Source organism: Saccopteryx leptura, chromosome 3 (genome assembly GCF_036850995.1).
Source record: "Saccopteryx leptura isolate mSacLep1 chromosome 3, mSacLep1_pri_phased_curated, whole genome shotgun sequence".
NCBI classification, from domain to species: Eukaryota; Metazoa; Chordata; class Mammalia; order Chiroptera; family Emballonuridae; genus Saccopteryx; species Saccopteryx leptura.
The window spans coordinates 365,429,138-365,451,471 of NC_089505.1; the positions used below are offsets into that span (position 1 = coordinate 365,429,138).

The 22,334-nt window shown below is 56.8% G+C and overlaps 1 protein-coding gene across 1 annotated transcript in view; it reads left to right on the forward strand.

Moving 5' to 3' along the window:
- The window catches only part of TG (thyroglobulin), a 228,179-nt gene that overhangs the window by 109,070 nt on the left and 96,775 nt on the right, over nucleotides 1-22,334 (forward strand). The window contains exons 31-36 of the mRNA XM_066372766.1: nucleotides 2,655-2,789; nucleotides 5,325-5,489; nucleotides 10,761-10,980; nucleotides 12,673-12,766; nucleotides 14,519-14,678; nucleotides 20,434-20,636. Of these exons, the coding sequence (XP_066228863.1) occupies nucleotides 2,655-2,789; nucleotides 5,325-5,489; nucleotides 10,761-10,980; nucleotides 12,673-12,766; nucleotides 14,519-14,678; nucleotides 20,434-20,636 (977 nt within the window). The remainder of the gene's footprint in view (nucleotides 1-2,654; nucleotides 2,790-5,324; nucleotides 5,490-10,760; nucleotides 10,981-12,672; nucleotides 12,767-14,518; nucleotides 14,679-20,433; nucleotides 20,637-22,334) is intronic.

Genomic DNA, 22,334 nt, shown 5'->3' on the forward strand with positions numbered 1-22,334 from the left:
GGCTTCCATTTAAGACCGTAATTGGCGAGTTTGGTTCCTGAAGCCCCATCATGACTCTTCCCTGAAATTGCAGCGTGCTCCTCATCTAAAAATACACAGCTCAGTGTGGTCCTGTTGCAAAAAAATGCCACTTGTACTGCCTGTGAAAACAGCAACATTGCCAAGAACGCTTAAGAAGATGAAAGTCCAGCGTCTCCTGCAGGAGAACCAGGTCCCAAGTTCAGGAAGACGGGCTCTTGGTTCTGAAGATGGACCCACAGCTTCAGGACCGGCGTGGGGGTCAGCCTACTCCTTGATGCGACCATGGGGAATGCGGTGCTATATTTTGGTGACTTCTCTGCATAAACCTTTTCCCTTCTCTTTTTCTGTTTTTATTTTATTTTTTAAAGATTTTACTTATTCATTTTAGAGAGAGAGAGAAAGAGAAAGAATGGGGATGGGGAGGAGTGGGAAGCGTCGTAGTAGTTGCTTTTTGTATGTGCCTGGACCAGGCAAGCCTGGGGTTTTGAACCGGCGACCTCAGCGTCCCAGGTTGTTGCTCTGTCCACTGCGCCACCACTGGCCAGGGTTTCTGTTTTTATTTTTTTTAAAAAGTAAGAACGGAAAAGGATTATGGTGCTAGATTGTTTTGATACTTTATTACCATTCTAATTTTCGTGACCCTCCCTTCCCCCCCCCCCCCCCCAGTGCTCTGGGTGTCAAAGACAGGTTTGATAAAGAAAAAAAAAATGATAAGCTTCCCCACATAGCTAAAAGCATAGTGCTGTTAAAAACAATGGCCTTTCTCTGCCTGGGGACAGCCTCCTGGAAAGGATGCCCAGCTATCTAGGGAGATCAGAGGGGACAGAAAAAGCGCTGGCGTAGCTCCAGGAGACCGAGTTTATCTCAGACTTGGTCACCGGCCAGCCAGCTCTTTGTTCTTAGAAAGTCATGTAAGGTCTCCGAGCTTCCGATGCCTCGTTGGTGAAGGAGGCATTCGTGTCTCTACTGCATCCCTCACCTGGGACATTTAGGGGATCAGATGTGAGGATGTTTTGCAGATGAGGACACTGAGGCAATGAGTTTACACCCCCAAGGGGCTTAGCTGATGAGTGACAGCGCTTTGGAAACTATAAAGTGCTGAATCTAAGATCGCCTGCTAGTGCAAGGTACATGCTCACAAAGATTTATTATAAAGGCAAACCGGTCTTCTGAGAAAAAAAAAAAGTCAAAGACAAAAATAAAAATAAATTAATAGAACGATTTTCACCAGGAACTACCACTGATGCCCCCACTAAACGGCTCCCTGGAATGTGCTAGAATCAGCGCTCCTGAGTGATCATAGGGTCCGGGTTTGGCAGGCTCCCTCTTTAATGCTGTTTGTGGACAGAGTAGTGTACCCACTGGCCAGGCCCCACAGACCTTCCTCACAGTGGAAGCGTAAGCCCCCTGTTCAGGGTCCCCTCTGTCCCCACAGGGGCACACCGGTGCTCTGACAGAGCTCTTTGCCCACCCTCTCTCCGGCACGTACAGCCACATGTCCCCCTCACTTGCTGTGACAGCACGTCCTGCGGGCAGGGTGTGGGTGGCAGCCCGGTGCACAGCCAGGGGGCACAGGCTCTGTGGGCACAGAGACTGAGTTTCAGTCTCGGTCCATCCTTAGGGGCAGAGTGCCCTAGGGCAGGCCATGTTAACCGCTCGGCCCCACTGTCCTCATCTCTGGAAGAGGCTGTCTCAGCAGGGCTTGTCCAGCAAGGTCTGCACCCAGGGAGCTCAGTGCCAGGCTCTCGGGAGCAAGCCCCGTGAGGGTGCCAGGGCAGATGCCAGGGACAGATCGGTGCTGTGCTCTCGGGAGCTGCCCCGTGAGGGTGCCGGGGGCAGATCGGGCAGGGGCAGAAGGAGAACTGAAACAATGCGAGCCATGGACCCTCCGGTGCCTTCGTGAGCTCTGGCGCTGGGCTGGCCTTCAGAGCTGTCCCATGTGGAGGCAAGGGGGCTGGTCAATGTGTCCCCACATGGGCCAGTTTTTGGATGCAGAATGGCCCCAGAGAGGGAAGAGGCAGCTCATCTAGACCAAAGGCAGTTCCTGGAAAGGGACTCAGCTGGGAGCCCCCAGCCCCCAGCTTCCCAGCAGCGGGTGTGGCGGGGGGGGGGGGGGTGAGAGCGTCAGTCCTGAAGGCGGCTTGGGCAGCACACCACGGTGTTCAGCACAGAGAGCAGTGGTCTCTTCCCTCTGTGGGCTGAGGGAGGGTTAAAGAAGACCCTGTTCGTGAAGACCTAATCACAGCGCAGATCTGTAGTTATCGTCATTGTTATCTAAGGATGCATTATTCTGATTATTGCATTAGGACAAGTGCGTGGCGGTGTTTGTCTTGTCTTCTCGCCTTCTCTCCCGTCTGCTGTGACCCGCCTGAAAGAAACAGCCACGCTTCTGTTTGTTTCATTTGTTGCTGTGTTTGTACCCCTCAGATTGAGCACAGAACGTGGCCCATCAAATTTTTTAATAAATGTTGTAGGATGGAGAAGTGGATGAAGAAGTGGACCACACTGTAATAATAAAGATCAAGAAGAGGGTGGCCTGGGGCTGCCCATTGGGGACATCAGGTGGCACTCCGCTGCCTTCATGCACCAGGTGAAAACTGTGTGTGACGGGCACCCCCCGCTTTCTCTCTTAGTCCCCCTAGACTCGTGGCAGACCCTGGCCCCGTCTTCAGTAGTCGTTGACCCGTCCATCAGGAACTTCGACGTTGCCCATATCAGCACGGCGGCCCTCGGTGACTTCTCTGCTGCCCGAGACCTCTGTCTGTTGGGTAAGAGGAGTTTCCACCCCCGTCCCCCCCAGAGTGGGGCTGACTGGTACAGGGTTTCATACAAGTGCTGCTCAAGATCCTGACCTCAGAAACACACAGGAGACCCCAGGATAACATGGGGGCCCCCTGCAGGGGGGACTGACCTGGAAGGGAGACCCTGGTGGGCTCTCTCCTCTGCAGTGCCCTCCTCCCCTGCAGGGTCAGCCCGTAGTCAGGGTCTCCACGGGATACGCCCCCCAGGAGATGAGTGACATTGAGCCAGGTTGGAGGAGGATCAGAGGAATGATCTAGGCAGGGGTCCCCAAACTTTTACACAGGGGGCCAGTTCACTGTCCCTCAGACCCTTGGAGGGCCGCCACATACAGTACTCCTCTCACTGACCACCAATGAAAGAGGTGCCCCTTCCGGAAGTGCGGCGGGGAGAAGCGTCAGTCCTGAAGGCGGCTTGGGCAGCACACCACGGTGTTCAGCACAGAGAGCAGTGTCTCTTCCCTCTGTGGGCTGAGGGAGGGTTAAAGAAGACCATGTCCGTGAAGACCTAATCACAGCGCCACATAAATGGCCTCAGGGGGCCGCATGCAGCCCGCAGGCTGTAGTTTGGGGACCCCTGATCTAGCGGGTTGATCTGAGACAGCTGTTCTGAGAGTCCAGGTGGCCCGTCTTGGTAAAGAAGAAATATATTGATTCTGGCCGGGCTCATGGGGCAAAGCTAAGATTTTTTGCTTAAAACTCAAATTTCAAGAGACAGTTTTCAGTGCAGTATAAAGAATTTACTAACAGCCAGTGCTGTCCACAGATGTGTACCTCATTTAGAGGTAAAAGCTAGGTGACCACTTGATGGGAATGTTCTACAAAGACTTGAGCTTCTGCAAGAGCCTGTGATTGGGTACCATTCACACTGCTCCATTTCTGAAACTCCGTGAGCCCCCTCCCCCTGCCAGCTTGGAGAGCAGTAAGGATGCGTTCCTTGCAGACAGGGCTGCTGTGTACAGATATACAGGTTGTGCCCTGCACAACTCTGGGTGGCGCCATAGCACAGAGACTGGGTGTAGATAAGGCCTTCAGGCAGTGCACAGCTTGCTTGCCCAAGCGAATGAGGCGGTGCTATTTTATTTCCAAAGCCATCCTTGGACTGAAATGCCGTGCGCAATTTAACTTGTCTAGTATAGAAACTGGCTCACGCGGGAAATGGTGTGACCCCCAGGGGAACATAGCAGGTATGATGAGGAGGGGGAGGGAGATGAGGCTGAAGAAGAGGCAAAGGCTAGACTAGAAAGAGCCTTACCTGGTCTGACTTAATCCTGAGGCCAGCGGGGAGCCATGGACACTTAAATAGGTGACTGACCAGAGCACATTTGTGAATAAATAAAGGACCCAAACGCTGGCAGTTGTGAGGAAAATGGATTGATGGGAGAGTGGGGCTCTCCCCCACCAGCATTTTATTCCCAGCCCCGTAGCAGTGCCTGGGATATGTAATAGGTGCTCAAAGGAATAAGTGAGTGATTGCACGAATGGTGGGTGAACTGGATGCGTGGATGGATGGATGGATGTATAAGTGCATGGATAGATGGGATTGATGGATGTATGAATGTGTTGATACACTGATGCATGGATATGTGGATCGATGGAGGGAGGGATGGATAGGTGGACACTTGAATGTATGAATGCATAGTTGGATGGACACAGGATGGCAGGATGCATAGATGAATGGTTGCAGGGATGGGTGGATACAGGGATGGATGGACGCAGGGATGGGTGGATACAGGGATGGATGGACGCAGGGATTGATGGATACAGGGATGGATGGACGCAGGGATGGATGGATGAAGGGATGGATGGATGCATGGTTGCAGGGATGGGTGGATACAGGGATGGATGGATGCAGGAATGGGTGGATACAGGGATGGATGGATGCAGGGATGGGTGGATACAGGGATGGATGGACGCAGGGATTGATGGATACAGGTATGGATGGATGCATGGTTGCAGGGATGGGTGGGTACAGGGATGGATGGATGCAGGAATGGGTGGATACAGGGATGGATGGATGCAGGGATGGGTGGATACAGGGATGGATGGACGCAGGGATTGATGGATACAGGTATGGATGGATGCATGGTTGCAGGGATGGGTGGGTACAGGGATGGATGGATGCAGGGATGGGTGGATACAGGGATGGATGGACGCAGGGATGAATGGATGCAGGGATGGGTGGATACAGGGATGGATGGACGCAGGGATGGGTGGATACAGGGATGGATGGATGCAGGGATGGATGGATGAAGGGATGGATGGATGCATGGATGCAGGGATGGGTGGATACAGGGATGGATGGACGCAGGGATGGATGGACGCAGGGATGGATGCATGGTTGCAGGGATGGGTGGGTACAGGGATGGATGGATGCAGGGATGGATGGATGCAGGGATGGGTGGATACAGGGATGGATGGACGCAGGGATTGATGGATACAGGTATGCATGGTCAGGTGGCTTCTCTGAGTCTTAAGCCTCGCTCTCCTCTCTCTACTCCTCAGAGTGTTCCCGTCACCGAGCTTGCCTGGTCACCACTCTGCAGACCCGACCTGGTGCTATCAGGTGCATGTTCTATGCTGATACCCAGTTCTGCACTCACAGCCTGCAGGCCCAGTACTGCCAACTTCTGCTCCGGGAGGAGGCCACCCACATCTACCGGAAGCTGAGTAAGTCCAGTAGTGCCTTTGGGGCCATTCCTGGGAGCCTGGGTATGGCCGAGAGGGACTCTCTAAGCATGTGGTGACTTGTGGGCAGTGACTTTTGATTCTTAAGGGAAGGCCATCCAAAGCTGTCCTGGGCTAGGTGGCATTCACCTGGTGCAAACTGAAGGAAGGTGGAAAACCTCCTTGTAACATAGATCTCTGTGCCATCTTTGTTCATTTACCCCTTTGAGCTATAGGAGCCATATTGGCCTTTGAGTTTCTTAGCAAAATAATTGGACCACTTTGTTACTCTTTTATAGTTTAGAAAGTTCTCTCACCTGCCTTATCTCACGTGGTCCTTGCAGTAATCTTGTGAGGTAGTAAGATAAGGGTTTTACCTCATCTTACAGCTCAGGCCTGAGAAGTTAAGCCACTCCTCCGATTTCACACAGAGAGCCATGGCAGGAGAGGGACGTGGAGCCAGGTCCCCAGTCCCTGCATGCGACCCTCTCCCACAAAACCACATTGCCTAACACCCACACGACAGCCACCTTAGGAAGGGCAGCTGCTCGGGCTCAGTGTAGTTTAAGAACAGTCAATAAGGTCAGAGATTGTCAGGTGCTCGGGGTCCAGGGGTGAAGCAGGAAAGGGGACAGCAACGTAGAAATGACTCCGTCACTACGTGATACTGGTAAGATCTGTGTGACAGGACACAGGGGAGCTGGTGGCCTGGGGACACATCTCCCCAATTAGACATGCCTATTGGATGCAACTAACCACTTTTTAGAAATGTTGGCTATGTCTGCCATCTGACCTTCGGGAGCGGAGGGCCAGATAATCAGTATTATAGGTGCTACAGTCACAATAGTTGTGGTCTCTGTTACAACCACTCAGCTTTGCCACTGACCCAGGGCAGCAAGCACAGACGATACAATCCGTAAGTCCGTGGGTATGGCTGTGTGCCAATAAAACTTTATTTATAAAACTAGGTAACAGTCAGATTTGGCCCCAGCCCCCTCCTCGAACATGGACGGTCCTGCAGGGTTGTCTTGATCCAGTGCTAATTGTCCTCTGCCCCTCCTCCACCTCAGCCTTCCGACCACGAGAGTGCCCCCCAGACCTGGGAACACTGAGATCTTGGACCCTCACTCTCAACTCTTGTCTTCTATCTGGACATTTCTATTACTTAGTCAAGTTAGATTTCAATAGTATAGTTCACCCATACAGTAGTTAATCTGTGTAGTAGTCCTGCTGGGAAATGCCTTCACTTTGTGGCTCGAGCTCTGTAAAAGAAATTATACTCTTCTCTCCGGATTGCATGTGACCCGAGCTCCCTGTGAAAGGTCCCCTCTGGCAGGAGGGGCTTGCCCACGTGGGTCTGCACAGGCATTACTAGCTGGCACCTAATACCCCTAGAGAGCTGCAGGCGATTTTCTTCACTTAAGTTGTTAAGAAATAGCAAAATGGCCCAATGACGCGGACATTTTGGAAAGAAAACACCATTTCCGCAGAAGGAGTTCAGAGGGAGGGCTGCACATCGGACGTGCTCCCCGTGTTGGGCCTCATCCAGTCTGGGCGTCGTCGGCAGCCTGAGAGGGAGGGTTGAACGCCACTGTCCGTGGGAAAGCCAGCTTGCATTCCCTCGAAATTCTTGGCTTTCGGATGTTCCGTCTTTGCACCTCCCCCCCCCCCCCAGGATGCCACGTTCCTGAACTTGCTGCTTCCTGCAGAGCCAAAGGCCCGGCTCGGCCTCGGAAGGCTCGGCTGCTGGAGCGCCCAGGGTCCCGCGGGCGTGCCCGAGACCCTGTGATTTACACTCCAGACAGGAAGCCTTGGCAGAGGCACTGGGGGGCCGAGAGCAGGGAGGGGCTGGCTGCTCCGGAGCCCGGGGAGGGGCTGGCTGCTCCGGAGCCCGGGGAGAGCTGGCTGCTCCGGAGCCCGGGGAGAGCTGGCTGCTCCGGAGCCCGGGGAGGGGCTGGCTGCTCCGGAGCCCGGGGAGGGGCTGGCTGCTCCGGAGCCCGGGGAGGGGCTGGCTGCTCCGGAGCCCGGGGAGAGCTGGCTGCTCCGGAGCCCGGGGAGGGACTGCTGCTCCGGAGCCCGGGGAGGGGCTGGCTGCTCCGGAGCCCGGGGAGAGCTGGCTGCTCCGGAGCCCGGGGAGGGACTGCTGCTCCGGAGCCCGGGGAGAGCTGGCTGCTCCGGAGCCCGGGGAGAGCTGGCTGCTCCGGAGCCCGGGGAGGGGCTGGCTGCTCCGGAGCCCGGGGAGAGCTGGCTGCTCCGGAGCCCGGGGAGGGCTGGCTGCTCCGGAGCCCGGGGAGAGCTGGCTTCTCCGGAGCCCGGGGAGAGCTGGCTGCTCCGGAGCCCGGGGAGAGCTGGCTGCTCCGGAGCCCGGGGAGAGCTGGCTTCTCCGGAGCCCGGGAAGGGGCTGGCTGCTCCGGAGCCCGGGGAGAGCTGGCTTCTCCGGAGCCCGGGGAGGGGCTGGCTGCTCCGGAGCCCGGGGAGAGCTGGCTGCTCCGGAGCCCGGGGAGGGGCTGGCTGCTCCGGAGCCCGGGGAGGGACTGGCTGCTCCGGAGCCCGGGGAGAGCTGGCTGCTCCGGAGCCCGGGGAGGGGCTGGCTGCTCCGGAGCCCGGGGAGGGACTGGCTGCTCCGGAGCCCGGGGAGAGCTGGCTGCTCCGGAGCCCGGGGAGGGGCTGGCTGCTCCGGAGCCCGGGGAGGGACTGCTGCTCCGGAGCCCGGGGAGGGGCTGGCTGCTCCGGAGCCCGGGGAGGGGCTGGCTGCTCCAGAGCCCGGGGAGAGCTGGCTGCTCCGGAGCCCGGGGAGGGGCTGGCTGCTCCGGAGCCCGGGGAGAGCTGGCTGCTCCGGAGCCCGGGGAGGGACTGCTGCTCCGGAGCCCGGGGAGGGACTGGCTGCTCCGGAGCCCGGGGAGAGCTGGCTGCTCCGGAGCCCGGGAAGGGACTGGCTGCTCCGGAGCCCGGGCGCAAAAGCAGCAACAGTTTCTCTTCATCCCAAGTTTCTGTTTCGAGTTCCAATTCACACACCGGTGTTTCTGCAACAGAGAAGGTTTCGTTCAGTTTCCCTCCTGCCTCCCTTTCTTCCTGCCTTCCCTCTTTTCTTTCTTCCCTCCCTCTTTTTTATTCATTCATTTGCTCAGTCATTTATTCACGTGCTGAGCAGCCAGATGCCGGGCACGGACGTTACACGCACGATGGTACTTACTCCCAACATCTTCGCGTGCGTAGGTACTGCTGTTTTATTTTGCAGGTGGGAAAGCTGAGGGTCCCAAAACTTTATGACGTTTTCCAAAGGAGCTTGTGCATAACGTAAAACACAGGCCTGCCTGACTCCGCAGACCACCCACTGGGTCCTCCATAGGGCGCTGACCATCAGTGGCCTGGAGGACATGAACACACAGCACACCAGGGTTTCTCAACCCCAGGACCATGGGCATCCGGGCCCTGGGTCATTCTGTGCTGTGGGTGGGCACCTCGTGGGCTAGTCTTTCCTGGGTAGGACGATCAGCAGTATCCCTGGCCTCTCCTATATTAGATGCTGGTAGCCTCTCTCCTTCACCCTTGTGACAACCAAAAATGTCTCCGGACATTGTCAAATGTCCACTGGGGGAAAAAATCACCTTTGGTGGGACCACTGTATGATACCCAGCTTTTGGAGAATGGATAGACTTTTGTCTGTCTGTCTGTCTTTCTGCCTGCCTGCTTGCCTCCTGTCTCAGGCTCCTGTTAGTTGTCATATATGCAGCACAAATAGAGGGAGCTGCAGAGGGACATTCAAAGCTTTCTCTCTCAATCAGCTGACTGGGAAGTGGAGCAAAGCAAACACACCTGATGGAAATGATAAGAGAACAGACACACACACTTACACACACAGACACACACACACACACACACGCACACCAGTGTTTGTGTCCTTTGTGCATGAGCCCCAAGCCCTCTGGGAAGTCAGACACAGGCCTGTCTCAAGTCCCTGGAGCAAATGGAAGACAAATCAGTAGAGGAGATAAGACAGGGTTTCAAGGAGGCTGACCAGTGTCTGGTGACTCCCGTTACAAGGAGGGGGAGGGCTGGGGGTGCCTGGAGCACGGAGCTTCGATGGCAGGTGGCACCGGCCTTGAGCTGACAGACCAGGTGGGGTTCAGACAGGAACAGGCACGGCTGGCACGGCAGAGGCTCAGCGGGGGGCCCTGACCTCGCCCCTGACCCTGTGTGAGAGGGGCGTGGTCAGAGCTGGGCTTCCGAGAGGTGCGGCCTTAAATCCTCCATCACCCTGAAGGCCTGGCAGCCCCCCACCCCGGGCCCCCACACCTGTTTCCTCCCTAGAAAAATGCAAATATGGCTCCCAGTTCTTTGTAAGTTTGTGGCAACCTCATTGGGTGGCAAAACCTGCCCTGGATGTTGTGACTGAAGAAACTGTATCTTTTATTCCTTCCTCTGAGCGGGAACTGTCCACATGTTATCACAGAAATGCTTGTGCTGATGGTGGGCTCTGCTCCAGACCTCCGTGGGAAGACGGCGCATTGCTGTCTGGGTCCTTTCGGGTCTTGAAATAATCTAGACAGTTCTGAATTGCACAGGGGGCCCAGGGGGCTGAGTGAGGGGTTGGGGGCCCAGGTAAGCCTCTTGGGAAGCCTCGAAGAGGTGACAGCCAGGAAAGCAGGGGCTAGAGCTGCTCCCTCATGATTCCGGTGTCTGGGAAGGTCCGGCTGTCTTTGCTCTTATTTCTGTTTTCACATCGAGCACTAACCTCACTAGATGTAAACTATTGGGATCTGAATGAATTACCAACATTTTTTTTTTTTGTATTTTTCTGAAGCTGGAAACGGGGAGGCAGTCAGACAGACTCCCACATGCGCCCGACGGGGATCCACCCGGCATGCCCACCAGGGGGCGATGCTCTGCCCATCAGGGGCGTCGCTCTGTTGTAACCAGGGCCATTCTAGCACCTGAGGCAGAGGCCATGGAGCCATCCCCAGCACCCGGGCCATCTTTGCTCAGTGGAGCCCTGGCTGCGGGAGGGGAAGAGAGAGACAGAGAGGAAGGAGAGGGGGAGGGGTGGAGAAGCAGATGGGTGCTTCTCCTGTGTGCCCTGGCCGGGAATCAAACCCAGGACTTCCGTACACCAGGCCGACGCTCTACCACTGAGCCAACTGGCCAGGGCCGGATTACCAACATTTTTAATGTACAAAAAGCAGTGTTTGTTTCCTAAAGCATGTTCAGAATGTTCCTCATGAGCAGAGCACCCACTGCTCTCTATCCTCCCCCCCCCACTCTCCATCCCAACAGACGCCCCTCTGCTCGGCTTTGGGACAGCTGCACCTTCTGTGACCATCGCCCCCCATGGCCAGCTGCTGGGCAGGTCCCAAACCATCCAGGTGGGCACCTCATGGAAGCAAGTGGACCAGTTTCTGGGAGTGCCATATGCTGCCCCGCCCATGGCAGAGGGCCGCTTCCGGGCACCACAGCCCTTGAACTGGACAGGGTCCTGGGCTGCCACCAAGCCAGGGTAAGTGTTCAGTGCAATACACATTGGTGAATTCCTCCGCCATTCTAATCCATCCAAGTCAGACAAGGCAGAGTGGTGCCTGCAGGTTTGAGTGGTGCGTGGGGCTGGGGGTGTGTAGTTAAGGTGGCATTATGTGCTCTAACAGATATCACCACCCCCTACATATCAGGGACTTAGCACGATCTTGCTGGTGTGCTCTGCTCCATACAGTGATTCAGGGACCCAGCAGATGGAAGCTCTGCCTTCTTTGGCATGAACCTTCCTTGAGGTTGCATCCAGGAAAGAGAGGCTATGGAAGAATCTACAGGGGAGGTTTCTATGGGTCACGCCTGCAGGTGGGGTGGTCACCTGACTTACACCTCTTGGCCATGTCTGACTTCAGTGGTGCTGGGACATACAGCAGAGAAGGAGATGTATATGAAAAAAATATGCAATGGAATAAATTTTAAGAGGACCCTTTTTCCTCCAATAGGGACAATATTGAAAGAAACTTTCTAAAAAGAAAGAAAGAAAAAATAAGCATTCCTGTCCTGTCTTCTTCCCTCATCAACTCTTCCATTTCTCCCATTCCCTGCCCTGCATGCACACTTCAGGAGTTGACATGTTGCAGAGAGCGTGTGATTTTTCTAATTAAACGTGCTCATGGAAAGAGCACTGTTCTCCTCTCTCTTCCTCCCCATCTGCCTTTGCCCTTCCGACAGACATTCCTAGCTCTTTTCTGAGGGAGCTGTCCCCTCCCTGTCCCTTGTCCCCTATGGCCGGCTGCTGGGCAGCTCCACAGGCCCAGGCCCAAAAGAGTGATGAGCCAGGAGGCTCTTGAATACTCCGAGCAAGGGCTAACGAAGGCTCTCGCTGGGGCAGTGTGGAAAAGTGCAGGGCCAGCACCATGGAGAGCTCTTTCCCGGGGCACAAGAGGAGCCAATAGGCACCTGTTAGAGTGCTTTACCATCTTGGGATCTACCCATTTGACAGATGAGGTGGTTGAGTCACATCAGCTTCTGAGTGCAGAGTAACTGGAAAGCATGGCCCACGAGAGCCCTGTGCTGATGGGTAGACTCGCCTTTGGGTGGATTCCCGTCCTGCTGTTATTAGGTGTGCCCCACACACAGTCTCAGCTCTCAGGTCAGGAGATGTTCAAACCGGCGCACTCGGACTTGCTACTGATGCAGAAAGCAGGTTGGATACCTCACCTGGTGACAGGTCTGCACATGGGGAGCAAAAGAGGGCCAAAGTCCTGAGAGGCATCCCCTGTCCCTTCTCCGTCTTAGGCTGGTGTTTTGTCCCTGGGGGATGTTCCTCCACAGGCCCATGGCAGGGACGGTAGTGACACCCAGCTCTTCCTGTCATTTATTTGCCATTTCCATCTCCCTTTTCCTGGTGGCAGAATGGTACATTCTAGTGTGAGCAGTGCATGGGGCGGGGATATATAGTTAAGGTGGCATTATGTGCTTTAACAGACAATCGCCCCCAAATCAGGAACATAGCATTACCTTGGCCCTGTGCAGTCCATCTGATCATGGAGGGGCTGGTGTGCTGAGCTCCATGCGGTGGTTCAGGGACCTAATTTTTGCCTAATTGCTGCAGAGCTGGTGGGCATTGAGCTCTGGCCACTGGTGGTGTTGGGCTGGAAGGGGACATGGGGATTGTCCCCTAGGTTGTGTCCCCCGGAAGTCACACAGTCTGTATCTGTAGGGCCAGCTGCTGGCAGCCAGGAATCAGAACGCCCACATCTTCCGGAGTCAGCGAGGACTGCTTGTATCTCAACGTGTTTGTCCCTCAGAACGTGGTGAGTTCTGAAGCCTTTGATTTGCTTGCCCTGAAAAATGCCCATTAGCAACCCCCGACCCCACGGCCACCAGCTCCGTCCACTCCTCTTCTCTCCACTCAGGTTTTGCTGCCCCAGCACCAGCCTAGCTGGTCCTAAATGGCTGAGGGCACGCAGAGGGTCCTCCTGCTTCCTACACCCCCGTGCTTGTCCACACGGGGACGGGGATGGGGACGGCGCACACTTATCCCCATCACCCACAGTGGGCCTGTGACAGGCAGGGACTCTTCTAGTGGGACACAGCTATGAACAAAACCAAGGCACTGCCCTGGGGAAACTTACACCTTAGGGGGAAGGGACAGATATAAACAAATAAGCAAATAAATATTAAACAACCAACAAATACATTTTGAAGAAAAGAACAACGCTAGAGGAAACAGCAAGTGACAGGAAGTGTGAGGTGGTGGCCCGGTGGCCATTCCCACAGGGATGTGGAAGAGGAAGGTGGCGCAGGGCCAGCCTTGCAGGGCTGGGGGGCCACAGGCTGAGGAAGGAGAGCCCACATGCACATTAGTTTGCAAACGAGGAAATGACCTCTCCCCTTGTGAAGACCCCTGGAGAGACCGTGGGGGCCACTTCTTTGGAGCACTCCACGCACACTCTTGTTCGAGGCAGCTCTGGAGGGTGAGGCAGGGGTTCTGACCCTGACTCTAGTTTATGCCCTGTTTTGAAGCCTCTATTTGTCTAAACAGGGGCTGTGATCCTGATGGTCTGCGTTTGAGTTTCCGGTTTGGGGGGAAGGGCCAGAGCACACGAGAGAAAAAGGAACTGAAGAGCTTTAGGAAACACTAGTACCTGGTGACACCAACACAGTGTTGACAGATCTCGTGGTGCATGTGACCATGTTACTGTTTCCTGGTCCCTTAGCCCACTAGCAGTGAGAGTCAACTGTACTTTGGAGATTTGATGAAGGCTAGCTGATCTGAGTGAGCTCTGTAACAAGGCCACCAAAAACATGAAAGATCCCAATGGGCTACATTAATAGAAGTATGAGGTCTAGAGCAAGAGAGGTGATAAGAATCCATTCTGCCCAATACTAGTCACACCATACTTGATGCTGAATTAAGTTCTGGCTCCAAACCAGCCTACCACTTGTTACTACCTCACTGGCCTGGAGAATTCAAATTCAGGGTGCCCCAGTTACCTCATCTGAAAGTGAAGAGAGAAATAGCGCCTGCCTCTTACAGTTCTGGAGAAAATTAAATAAAGCAACATGTTTCTACTAATAATCGATGGATCCCTGACACATACTTATGACTCAGTGAATGCTATACTCCCTTTCCATCCTCATGTGTTATTCACATTTTTCAGATGAGAATCCCAGGGCTCAGAGGGGTTAGGTGACTTGCCTTAGGTCACTCAGCTAGTGAGTGATAACTGTAGACTTGGCCACTTGAGCCCTGGAGATCTGTGTCCTCATCTCCTCTTCTGATGAGGACACCAGACATATTGGATTAGGACGCAGTAGCTACTTACCCTCTTACGGGACCCATCTCCAAATACAGTCACCTTCTGAGGTCTAGAGGTTAGGGCTTCCACATATGAATTTTGGGGCCAAAGCATGGAGCCAAATACGCTTGCAAGGCAGAGTGGGTGGGAAGAGCCCTGTGCAGGCTCAGAATCTGGCACCTGCCTGGGAGAGGAGCCCTCACCAAGCTCCAGAGGGGGACAGTGGGCCATCGTCCAGCTGCCACATTTCTGCAATCCCCACAGGCCCCCAACGCGTCCGTCCTGGTGTTCTTCCACAACACCGCGGAGGGCCGGGACAGAGAAGGCAGCCTGACCCTGGACGGCTCCTTCCTGGCTGCTGTCGGCAACCTCATCGTGGTCACTGCCGGCTACCGGGTGGGCGTCTTCGGCTTCCTGAGCGCTGGTGAGTTGCGGGCGTCGCTGGGCTCCGCTGGCCCCTGAGCTGAGGCTCACTCCTCCGTGCACGCGCAGCCCCGTCTTCCCAAAGCCTCACGCCGTTGCGGCCCCTGGCCCCCCTCCGCCCGGCTGAGCGCTCAGGGGTGTCAGCCTGCTCAGGAGCCCCGTCCCCGCCCTCCCAGCATCTCAGCCAAGACCTGGCACGTCTCGCCCGCTCAGAACAGCTGGGTGGAGGGTAGCATGACCGGAACGGCCGCCTGGACTAGCACATGGGCGAACAGGGTGGGCGCGCAGCCTGGAACCAGGAGAGCGGGGGAAGGAGGGCTGACGGACCCCCCGGCATGGGGCTTGGAGGGCCAGGAAGGGGATTCTGGGCCTGCACAACGCACGCACGTGAGACAGGCAACAAGTCACGACAGGGGCCACCTGCTGCCGAGGTGGGGAATGCGGGCGAGGAGCAGGGGCGGCTGCTAGAACCCTGGAGACGCTTGGCCTGCCTTTCCTTCCCTCTTTCAAATACCCGACTGACAACACGGAGTCACCTTCCTCTAACGAGGCCGGCCAAGTGCAGGCCTCCGCCTGGTGAACGAGGCTCGGGCAGAGCTCCGCCCAGACACGGCTGGCTTCTCGGCTCCGAGCGTCTCCGGACAGGACAGAGGAGGGCGGACTTCCACGCGCCGTCCGTCCCTGAGTGGGCGGAGGGTTCTCATTTCACAGACTGTGATCTCATGGCGAAGTGTGTGCTTCTGGGAAGGCAGGCTCCCTCCTGCTGCCGTTGGGCACTGGCGGGGGAGGCCACGGAAACTTCCAGAAGGCTCAGTACTTCTCATCGTGACTTGCCACGCTCCCTGTTCATTGTGCTTAAATCGGAGCTATGAGCCGGAGAGAAGGAAGGTTACGGTGCTGAGCGTTTCACCTGGCTGAGCTTGTCCTGTTCTCATGGTGGCTCTGCAAGGCCAGTGCCGTGTGCCCGTCTCACAGGTGACACCACGAGGCTCAGGGACGTTAGGGAGCTGTACACCCCACAGTTCGGGCCCTGGCCAGTTGGCTCGGCGATAGAGCGTCGGCCTGGCGTGCGGGGGACCCGAGTTCGATTCCCGGCCAGGGCGCATAGGGGAGGCACCCCTTTGCTTCTTTACCCCCACCCCCTCCTTCCTCTCTGTCTCTCTCTTCCCCTCCCGCAGCCGGGGCTCCATTGGAGCAAAGATGGCCTGGGCGCTGGGGATGGCTCCTTGGCCTCTGCCCCAGGTGCTAGAGTGGCTCTGGTCACGGCGGAGCGGCGCCCCGGAGGGGCAGAGTATCGCCCCCTGGTGGGCGTGCCGGGTGGATCCCGGTCGGGCGCATGCGGGAGTCTGTCTGACTGTCTCTCCCCGTTTCCAGCTTCAGAAAAATACAGGAAAAAAAAAAATTATACCCCACAGTTCAGGATGGCGCAGTGGGCAACAAAGCCTGGTGGTCCAACCAGAAGAAATATATGGTCGTCTGTTCCCGTAGGTGTCTGGAAACACCCTTTGGGTTTACAGAGCAGGGGCTGTCCTTTACATCCATTTCTCCATAGGCCGTTTTCCTTTGCTCCGTGCGCTACACCTCCTAGCCTCTCCCACATCCCGAGGCATCGCATCTTTTACTTGGCGCCTCCGGGCAGCACAGCCAGGATGGGAGAGCGCAGGAGAGAGCTCAGGAACGTCCCAGCCCGAGCCCCGAGCCCTGTGGTGCTCACTGGGTCGTCTCAGGGCATGCACATGCATGGTGCCGGCCGGTGCAGCCCCGAGCGCAGGAGAGAGCTCAGGGAACATCCCAGCCCGATCCCGGAGCCCTGTGGTGCTCACTGGGTCGTCTCAGGGTATGCACATGCATGGTGCCAGCTGGTGCAGCCCCGAGCACAGGAGAGAGCTCAGGGAACATCCCAGCCCGAGCCCTGCGGTGCTCACTGGGTCGTCTCAGGGCATGCACATGCATGGTGCCGGCCGGTGCAGCCCCGAGCGCAGGAGAGAGCTCAGGGAACATCCCAGCCCGAGCCCTGTGGTGCTCACTGGGTCGTCTCAGGGCATGCACATGCGTGGTGCCGGCCGGTGCAGCCCCGAGTGCAGGAGAGAGCTCAGGAACGTCCCAGCCCGAGCCCTGCGGTGCTCACTGGGTCGTCTCAGGGCATGCACATGCATGGTGCCGGCCAGTGCGGTGCAGACAGCCCCGAGCTCAGGAGAGAGCTCAGGAACGTCCCAGCCCGATCCCCGAGCCCTGCGGTGCTCACTGGGTCGTCTCAGGGCATGCACATGCATGGTGCCGGCCGGTGCAGACAGCCCTGAGCGCAGGAGAGAGCTCAGGGAACATCCCAGCCCGAGCCCTGTGGTGCTCACTGGGTCGTCTCAGGGCATGCACATGCATGGTGCCGGCCGGTGCAGCCCCGAGCGCAGGAGAGAGCTCAGGGAACATCCCAGCCCGAGCCCTGCGGTGCTCACTGGGTCGTCTCAGGGCATGCACATGCATGGTGCCGGCCGGTGCAGCCCCGAGTGCAGGCAGTGCCCCAAGAGCTCAGACTGCACGATCACGTTTCAAGAGGGACAGGGAGACAGATGGAAGCTGTCTTTTCAGGACCGAAGCTCGCACCAGTCCTGCAGCCCGCTGGGCTAACCCGTGTTCTCTGCAAGACCAGGCGGGCCAAGCCCAGTGGGATTGAGAGGGAGCTGTGGTTCCTGAGGAACTGAGCGGTCAGAAAGGAAGTGTGGGGGCGCTGGGGGCCTGGGGAGGCCATTTCCCCAGCCTGGCACCTGCAGGCAGGGCAGACCCCAGGGGCCTAGGGCACAGTGACTGCCCTGTGCTCTCTGGCAAAGCAATGCAGCGAGGGGAACCGGGGGCGGCCGGGCACTCGGTCAGAGGAAGTGTGGGGGAACCATGACCGGCAGACCCTGCAGGGTGTGGGAGTAGAGGAAGTGAGCTTTGGCCAGGAAGCCAGACAGACAGCCAGGGACAGTCCCATTACCATTACCTCCTCATCCCTGGGGCCCACGGAGGCCTCCTGAGAGGGGTCCGCCACCCTCTCTAACCAGAACAACAGGACAGAGGCCTGTCCTGGTGAGTGACTCATTGCAGGTGACACGGAAGACAGGGCTGGTCCTACAAAGAGCATCTGTGAGATGCTGGGACTTAAACCCATTTTATTTTATTTAAGGAAAAACAAACAACTTCAGTAGAGCTGTATGCCAGGCACTGTTCTATTCTGTCTACAATTATTAACTAATTGATTTATCGTAACAACCCAGTGAGGCAGGTACTATATTATCCCCACTTTACAGATGGGGTCAATCAAGCTCCATTCCTATCTCGTCCAGGGCCCTACTGAGCTACCAGGCGGTGGAGCCGTGGCCCACGCCTGACTCCTCTGGCTCCGTAACCCGCGTCCTCAGCCAGCACACCAAGCTGCCCTTTGTTGACGGTCATCAATGGAACTGGGGTGGGAACCCACTGAGACCTTAGAATTGTGCTGAGGAGCCTTAGACAGGTCATCAAACAAATCAAATTTGCAAGCAAGAGCCAGTGAGACAATGAGGGGACAATGGACTGGCCGCTGGGGTGGTTCTGGGCAGACGGGCAGGAGACTGGGGGTAGAGGGGCAGATCAGGGAGAGCTGGGCAGATGGAGAGGAGTGTGGCCACGTTGTCCACAGGTCTTCTACTTACACCCGGCTCCCCACTGAGCTGCACACGCCCGACCAGGGAAGGGCAGCCGCTCCAGGACCAGGTCCCTGCACAGCTCGGGTCTGTGGCCGGTCCGAGCCGGGCAGGACCTGAGTGGGGCCCTGGGGCCGGGCAGAGCCAGGGCTCGGCCGCAGACAGACTGGAAGGGGATGAAGGCGGACATGGGGAGTGGACTGATGCTGGGCGAGGGCAGGTGTTAGAACCCAGGGGCCCCAGACTGTTCAGATGGGCCGATGTCGACCTTCGAGGGTCTGAGAAGCCAAGAAGAAGTTTGGACTTGATACAGTAAGGAGGAGGCTGGGGAGCGGAGACAGTTCTATAAACAGAGCACTTTGATTTTATTTAGTGGAAATAACAGAGCACCTTGCACGTGACAGCTCTGCCAACAAATGTTTGTTGACTTGCATTGAATGTCAGGCAGAAAGTTCTGAGTGTACGTTGGGGTTTAAGTCGGAACTGTGTCTCGCCTAAACAAACCCCTTTCCTCTTAAGTTCCAGTTCCTTTCCAGGGAAGTGAAGGCTCGGACGCGAGCGTCTAGACCAGCTAGTTAGCTGCATCCTGTGCCCGACCGTGGGGCTGTGCGCCAAGGGTCAGGACTGTGTCCGTCTTGCTCTCTGCAGCATCTGACCTCGGAGCCCGGCATGAGGTCAAGTCCAACTCAGACGTGTCCGATGCGCGGGCTGTTGAACGCCCCCTCTCTTCTGACCTCCTAGGGGTCTGCGGGGGAAGACAGGGAGAGGGCTCGGGGCAGGGAACATCACGTGTGCCGAGCACGGGCCTGGGAGCGGGTGGCACTCCCGTGTCTGAGTGACGGTTGGGAAGCGTGGGGGCTGGAGCACGGGCGCAGGTTGGGAGTCTGACCCGGTCCCACGGGGCTTTGAACACACGGCAGAAACTGAGGCTGTGTCCTAAGGGCAACGGGAGATTTTAGGTAGGAGAGGGCAGGGTGTGTGTGTGTGTGTGTGTGTATGTGTGTGTGTGTGTGCGTGCAAAGGGAGAGAGGGAAGATCAGAATGACACGTTAATAAGACCGCTCTGGACACGGCGTGGGAAGTCCATTGGAGGGAGGCATGTGCGGAGACAGGGACCGGTGAGAAGCACCGAGGAGATGGGCAGCGGAGGTCCGTGGAGAGAGCGGGAGCCCCGGGGAAGGCGTACGGACACAGGTGACAGAGGCGTTGGGGACCCTTGCAGGTTGTGCGGGGCAGAAGGCATTGCGCGTGAAGGAGAAGACCAGGTGCTGGGGGCCTGCTGCCCACTGGGGCGCTTGGGACATGCAGAGCAGAGACGGTTCTGTGTTGGGCCGCACGGGCAGGGGGTGCTCCTGGGCCAGTGTGAGGGGCCCGGAGCTGGGAGGTGCCCTGGATGCTGACACGCTCCTGTCACCAGCATCTAGGTGGTCACTGAAGGCATGGTGTCTGCAGCCAAGCAGGTGTGAGCCTCAGCTCAAACCCAAGCAGGCCTAGTGTTTGGGGGGAGTTAGTGGCGTCGATTGACAAGGAGGAGACTTTGAATTCAGAGAAGGATCACAGAGACATCACCATGTAGGGTCCCAAACGGCAAAGACAAGAGGATTGTTTGCTATGTGTGTTTTGTGTGTCTGAATCATCCCATTAAAAAAATAGTGTTGAGCTTCCCATGTATAGGTACTGAATTCTATGAAAAAAGGAAAGAGAGGTCAACTCGATAGCTGACCGCTACCGAAGGTTCTGGACGACGAGGCCGTGGGAAGGACGGGGCTCCAGAGCCAGGCAGGCCCGGCGGTCGCTGGGGGGAGGCGCGGAGGGCCACCGGCCGTGGGGGAAGGTGAGGGGCTGGAACTCCATCTGCTCCCCGCCCCGGTGCCCAGCCAGCGCGTGGCCCGAACACGAGCTGCCTCCGATCTGAGCAGCTGCCCTGGCAGCCCATGTTCCCCCCACTGGCCACGCTGCATTTGTAACCACAGTCCTGGCCTGCGTGGGCAGAAGTCCAGGTCCCGCCGAAGCACCATGGCCTCGACAGCACCAGGAGCGTTACATTCCAGTGGCAATGTCACAAAAAGTTAAAAAGCCTTCCTCTTTCCGAAGGGTCTGGAGAGGTGAGTGGCAACTGGGGGCTGCTGGACCAGGCGGCAGCTCTGACCTGGGTGCAGACCCACATCGGAGTGTTTGGCGGAGACCCTCGGCGAGTGACCATGGCAGCCGACCGCGGTGGAGCTGACGTGGCCAGCATCCACCTCCTCGCCACCGGGGCTGGTAACTCCAGACTCTTCCGGAGAGCCGTGCTGATGGTGAGTTGCCCGTTCTGTCTTCACCTTGCCGCGCGTGCCGGCCGGGCGAGGCGGCCTTTTATGCCTCATGCGTCTGGTTGGCTTCCATTGCTTGGTTTCCCTGACCCTCTGTTCTGCGTGTGAATCCTGCTCCTGGCCGTCTGTCCGTGTTCATGTGGGCCAGGGTGCCGAGGGCTCCCCTGCTGGCTGGCTGCTCATGTCCCAAGTGCTAATAATTCCACAGGGGGGAGAGTTCTATTTCCTGGGGTGCCTTGCTAGGGCTTAACGATCTGAACGCTCCATGACCTCCTCTGTCCATAGACAACCACAGGGGAGGGGACGTAGGATGAGAAGCCTCCCAGTGCAGGAAGTTAGTGATGACAGTGCGGTTTGGCCAACGCTAGGCTGACCACACCTGGCAGTGTTGCCCAAAACGAGAGAGAGATCGAAGTGAGACAAACGCGCATCTACTTCCGAATGCAGCCTCCCCGACCCTCCCCAACGTCTGAACTTCGAGTCTTCCCTTAAGCTGTCCTGGTTCCCTCAACAGCCCCAGCTCCACGTCCCCCCTCCCCCCGGTTCAGTTCCGGTGGCATCTCACTGTGGGACAGCACTGGGCGATTCGTTACTCTCACTAATCCCCTCCACGGCGTTGATGTTCCCTCGCCTGAGGTGTGGGGGGAAGGAGGGGACCCCGCTTGTCCACACAGCTGTTCAAGGAGTGGCAGGCGGCCGAGCCAGCAGCCAGCAGGTAGGTGCAGAGCTCCACAGTCTTACCAACTGAGTTGCTGATTGTTGAATGAAGGCAAAGAACAGGACTCAACACTCATGATTCTGCAATATGGTCTGAAGCACCTGCTAGGTGATGATGATGATGGTGATGATGATGATGATACTGATGATGATGATGATGATGTTGATGATGATGATATTGATGATGATGATATAATGATGTTGATGGTGACAATTATTATGATGGGAGAAATAACCTTGTTGGCCACAGGCTACACCCTAAAAACTGTTCTGTCGTTGACTAGCTTCTCATTTTACTGAGTGTCCGATTTTTGGCAGGCGCTGTGCTAGGTGTGGGAAGTGCCGCGCTAAGTAACTCATGTCCTGGTTCTCAGGAAGCTTGCCGTGTACTGTGGGGTGAGGGGCAGACACTGATAGCAGGCATGGAAGAGAGGGTCTCAGGGTGGCTCAGCGAGAAGCCTCCACCGAGCACAGGGGAAGGGGTTGCTGGGAAATGCTTCTCGGGAGAGGGTGCATCTGGCGCCATGTCGGGATCATGCGGGACTGTGCCAGCAGAGTTCAGGAGCCGAGGGGTTGCTGAGGGCACTGAGGACTGCAGACCTCGCGGGGGGACAGCACGTCCCGAGCGGTGGTGTAGGGGGTTGGGGTTCAGAGAGCAGCCGGATTGCACTGAACCCCTTGGGGCTCCTGCTGAGCACACGGGAGCCATTGCCGTGGGCAGGGGTTGTCTGTGTGCTTGTTTGGTTTAATCACTTCTAAGTGTACAGTTCAGTTACGTTTAAGCACATTTACAAAGTTGTACCATTGTCACCATTGTCCATTTCCAGAACATTTATTTTTCATTTCTATCATCCCAAAGAGAAACTCTGTACCTATTAGACAATGACTCCCCGTCCCACCCTCTCCTTAGCCCTGGTAACCTCTGTCCTACTTACTGCTCTGGGAATTTGTCTGTCTGGGTCCCTC